Source organism: Lathyrus oleraceus, chromosome 2, assembly GCF_024323335.1.
Source record: "Lathyrus oleraceus cultivar Zhongwan6 chromosome 2, CAAS_Psat_ZW6_1.0, whole genome shotgun sequence".
In the NCBI taxonomy this organism is placed as follows: Eukaryota; Viridiplantae; Streptophyta; class Magnoliopsida; order Fabales; family Fabaceae; genus Lathyrus; species Lathyrus oleraceus.
Genome location: NC_066580.1, coordinates 182081944 through 182086720, shown reverse-complemented (window position 1 = coordinate 182086720; position 4777 = coordinate 182081944). Strand labels below are relative to the sequence as shown.

The 4777-nt window shown below is 42.5% G+C and overlaps 1 protein-coding gene across 1 annotated transcript; it reads left to right on the top strand.

Annotated features, from left to right (window-relative positions):
* The first annotated feature begins 2746 nt into the window (after positions 1-2746).
* Positions 2747-3604, top strand: LOC127122524 (uncharacterized). The gene has a single exon (XM_051052845.1). The coding sequence runs from the start codon at positions 2747-2749 to the stop codon at positions 3602-3604; it is 858 nt and encodes a 285-aa protein (XP_050908802.1).
* Positions 3605-4777: the final 1173 nt, after the last annotated feature.

Here is a 4777-nt window from a genome sequence, read left to right as displayed (position 1 = left end):
TCCTTTTGCAAATATTGTCGCCCAAGGTGAATACTTCGTAAGCTTCAATATTTAAAAGGGGTTTATGACTCTAAGGATATTTTAGAACATTGAACCTTTGGCCAACTAGGAATGATGGTTGCGTAGTATGGATTCCCGAGGTGAATACTTCATAAGAATCGGTACGAGAACCTCGCTCATAATAGATTCTCTAGATGGAGTTGACGATCGGAAAGTATTTTCCGTAAGCGTCAAACATTCTTTTGAATCCATGAACCTGAGTACCATGTCTAGAACCAAGTCGATGGTTGCATAGTACGGACTCCCGAGGTGAATACTTCGTAAGAGTCGGTACGAGAACCTCACCCATAATAGATTCCCTTGATGGAGTTGATGACCGAAAAGCATTTTCCATAAGCGTCAAACATTCTTGTGAATCAGTGACTTTGGGGGTCCTTTGTAACAAAACCCTAGATCATACCCGATGAGAACCCCATTTTGGAAAGCAATCAAATTTATCCATACCTCGGACCTTTGAACTTGTACCAAAGAAAACACATTGCATCCATCCATTCATTGCATACGCATAAAAAGCAAAACTCTCAGTTTGTTTCACATTGTTTCAGGAATTCAGGACTTGTTAGCAAAATGAATCCTGAGAGAAGAAGCACTTTTCACTTCAAATACAAGAAAGTGGACCTTGCTAGCCTGCAAGAGTTGAGTGCCAAAGTGACACCGATCAAACTCAACAACTTTATGCAAGACTATGGAAGAATTCTGGACATCTTAAATGAGAAAATGAATGTGATGACTGCGGTGACTATTGCTCAGTTCTATGATCCACCTCTATGTTGTTTCACATTCTATGATTTACAGTTGGCTCCGTCCTTGGAAGAGTTTGAGAGGATTGTAGGCCGGAATTTGAAGGATCATAATCCATTTCCTAAGTCTGATGAAGGTATCCCTCCCAAGAGGATAGCTTTAGCTTTGGGTTTGAAGGTTTCTGATGTCGTGGACAATTGGGATGTGAAGGGAGCTTTCAACAGTTTTTCTAGAAAGTTTTTGGAAGACCAAGCTAAGAATATGGAAAAAGAGGGGAATTGGAAAGCTTTTTATGATGTGTTAGCTGTGTTGGTATATGGGATAGTTCTCTTCCCAAATATTGACCATTTTGTGGACCATTTGGTTGTGAGGATCTTTCTCTCTGGTAAGCCTGTACCGTTCCTCCTAGTAGACCTTCATTACGCTCTCCATGAGCATCGTGAGAAGAAAGGAGGAACCATTTTATGTTGTGCGCATCTGTTGCATGCCTGGTTCAGATCTCATATGCCCGAAGAAGGCCCTTTATCTCAAAGGAACTCAAGCTCTCTTAGAAGTTAGCTTCTCTCACCTCCAATCATGTTAAATGGTATATCAGGGATTGGGAAACCGAGGATGTTATTGTCAGCATTGGAGACTTCCCCAATGTACCTTTGATAGGAACCAAGGGTTGTATCAACTACAACCCCGTGTTATCTTTGAGGCAATATGGTTACCCTATGAATGGCCCTCAAAAAGATGAAGCTTTAGAGCCCTTCATCTTGCACAATGCTGAAGCAGATCACCCCAAGGTGAAGAACATCAAGAGGTCATGGCAAGCAATTATCAGAAAGGATAAAGAATTGGGTCAGATAAATGTCATCGCTCGAGAGACTTATACTTGTTAGGTGAGAGAGAGGGCTCAAATGGTTAAACTCCCTTTTCCATTTGATCCTTCTATCTATCTGTTGGTTCCTGAGCCAGAACCTATATTACCTGAGATGTGGAGAAGCTTAATGCTCGTATTAAGGAGCTGGAATTGGAGAATACTAACTTGAGGGTTAAGCTCAGCCGAGTCTCGATAGAGAGTGGAAATTTGAAAGATAGTCAGCAGAAGAAGGACAAAGAATTTGAAATTTCCAACAAAAGGGCCAGGGAGTCTGAGGCAAGGAGAGAAAAGTTCAGACAAGCGCTCTACGGTACAAAATCTGTGTTCAAGACGAAGGAGGAAGAGTTGGATAAAGCTGTACTCCGGATCCAAAAGCTCAACAAAACTCTGAAGTTGACTCTTCAAATGAAGAGGGAAGCACGACTGATTTCTGAGATCCATACTCGTGAGCTCGAGAACACCATTCATAAGTACATGGATGCTTAGGAACGTGAGAAGTTGAGGACTGAAGAGTATGGATCAGGATGCTGCCTATCTGATGTTGCTAAGTGAGTGCAGAGACTAGAGAAACCTTTATAGGGACATAGAGGTGACCAAGGCTGAAGACTTGCGCATCATTCAAGACCTCCAAGGACTTTACACTGAGTGGAAGGGAAAATTTTTGAGGCTGTCCAGATTTGAAAATTCTAGCATGCAGGAGTTACCTAAGAAATTGCAAGAAGCTGATTGGTGCATGTGTCTAGAGAACACCCCGCGTCAAGTTTTTAATTTCATTAAGTTTTGTAAGGCGATGTTGGAAGGGCTGACTACCGACCTTGCTACGGTTCAGAAAGCCCGTATGCCGTAGGCATTTATATGTATTTGAACTTTGTTCTAAATTAATGAAAATTCGCTTTTGGGATTCATTTTATTGTGTTTTATTGCTTTATTGCTTTAAATACTTGCGAACAAATGTTGTGGCATTTATGAAATGAATAACTGAAACTAACTAAGAGTTTTGCAAACAAGATGCATCCATACATGCATCCATACATTTTTAAAATAGAGTCTCACTCCGTCCTTTCTTCCTCCAATTTCACGATGAATCTTCAACACCCGTACAATACTCGCGCTCGAGCAAGACAAAGGATGGTTGAACAAGAGCAAGAAAGAGCCCGAGTTAGAGTTGAATTAGATGAAATCAAGGGAGGCATGTCCCAGATGAGAGAAATGCTACAAGCTTTGAATTTCAGATTTGAAGCTCCACAAGCGACCGTGATTTCGGAGATCACGGGCCCAGCAGTCGAAGTCCAACTTCAGAGGTCTTTACCTTCAACCCTACCTCCATATGGGTTACCTTACGACTTCATCCCTCGAGCAGAAGTAGTGCATGGCATGGGGCAATCTGTCCAACAAGTTGTGCCATTACCGGTTTACACTAATGCACGACCAGTTGTCCATACTGTTGCTCCACCAGCTGCATATGCTAGGCTTGTTCCGCACTTTGAAGATCAACATCATTTGTATCAGACTGCCAAATCAACTGTTAGTGGTGATGAAGTAAGATTTGAAGATTTTAGAGAAGTGAAGGAGAACATGCAACTCCTTGAGAAGAAGTTCCGAGCATTGGAAGGAGACCACATCTTTGGTTCTGCTGCCAAAGAAATGTGCCTTGTATCTGGGTTGGTGATTCCGACTAAGTTCAAAACTCCGGATTTCGACAAATACAAGGGGCATACTTGCCCAAAGATCCATCTCATCATGTATTACTGTAAAATGGCTGCTCACGTGGAAGATGACAAGTTGATGATCCACTGTTTCCAAGATAGCTTGAGTGGGGCTCCTTCCAAATGGTATTTGAGTTTAGATCAAAGTAGGATCAAATGCTTCCAAGACCTATCAGACGTGTTCATCAAACATTATAAATACAACATCGACATGGCGCTCGATAGAAGATAGCTGCAAAGCATGTTCAAGCATGTTCAAGCATGACAAAGAATCCTTCAAGGAATATGCTCAGAGATGGAGGGAACTGGCTTCTCAAGTTAAACCACCTCTTGCCGAAAAGGAACTTGCTGAACTATTCATTGACAATGTCCAACCCCAATTCTACGAGAAGATGGTTGGAAGTGCTTCCTTGGGATTCTTCGAGCTTGTTGCTATAGGAGCTCGTGCTGAGTATGGCTTAAGAAATGGTAAACTTGTAGTTGTGGCCAGAACTTCAAGTGCTAATCCGAAGAAGTTCTCTAGAGGGTTTCCCAAAAAGAAGGAAGGTGAAACCAATGTTGTGTCTATTGGCCAAGGAAGAGCCCCTCCAAGAAGAAGACAACAACAATATTCACAACAATAGTATGTTCAACAACCTTTTCCATATCAGCAGCCTATATATCCCAATTAGTACGCCCACAACCGTATGTAGCTGCTGTGACGCCCGCCTTTAATCAACAACCTTCTCAGGCTTACCAACCACCTCCAGTTTATCGACCAGCTCCAGCTCAACAACGTGCTCCTGCTCCCCCGGTTTATCAATAAGCACCAGCAGCTCTTGCCTATCAACAACCGAGAGCTCAGGCTCCAAGTCAAAATGCTCAGAAGCAAAACTGGAGGCAAGGGGATAGGGCAACCTTTAATCCAATTCCAATGTCATATACTGAGCTTTATCTCTCTTTGTTGCAAAAAGGTTTGGTGGTTCCTAGACCTATGGGACCTCCATATGATCGTTTGCCTCCATGGTACAACCCTAATGCACATTGTCCTTTTCATGAGGGTGCCCTGGGCATGACCTAGAGGGTTGTTATGCTTTGAAGCATAGGGTTCGTGAGCTAATTGATAACAAGATTATATCTTTTAGAGATATGGGACCAAATGTGAAGAATAATCCTCTTCCTCCCCATGGAGACCCTACAGTGAACGCAATTGAAGGTGCCTCTGATGGTGTTATGGTTGATGATGTTAAGACTCCTTTGGTAGCATTCCACGCCTGATTGGTGGAAGTTGGCCTGATCGATGTTAGTCATGACAGCTGTGAAGAGTGTGCCATATATCCAAGGGGATGTCAGGTGGTGTGTGATAATATTCAAGACTTGATGAACAAAGGAGTGTGTCATACCCCAATTTTGTCTGGGCATATTT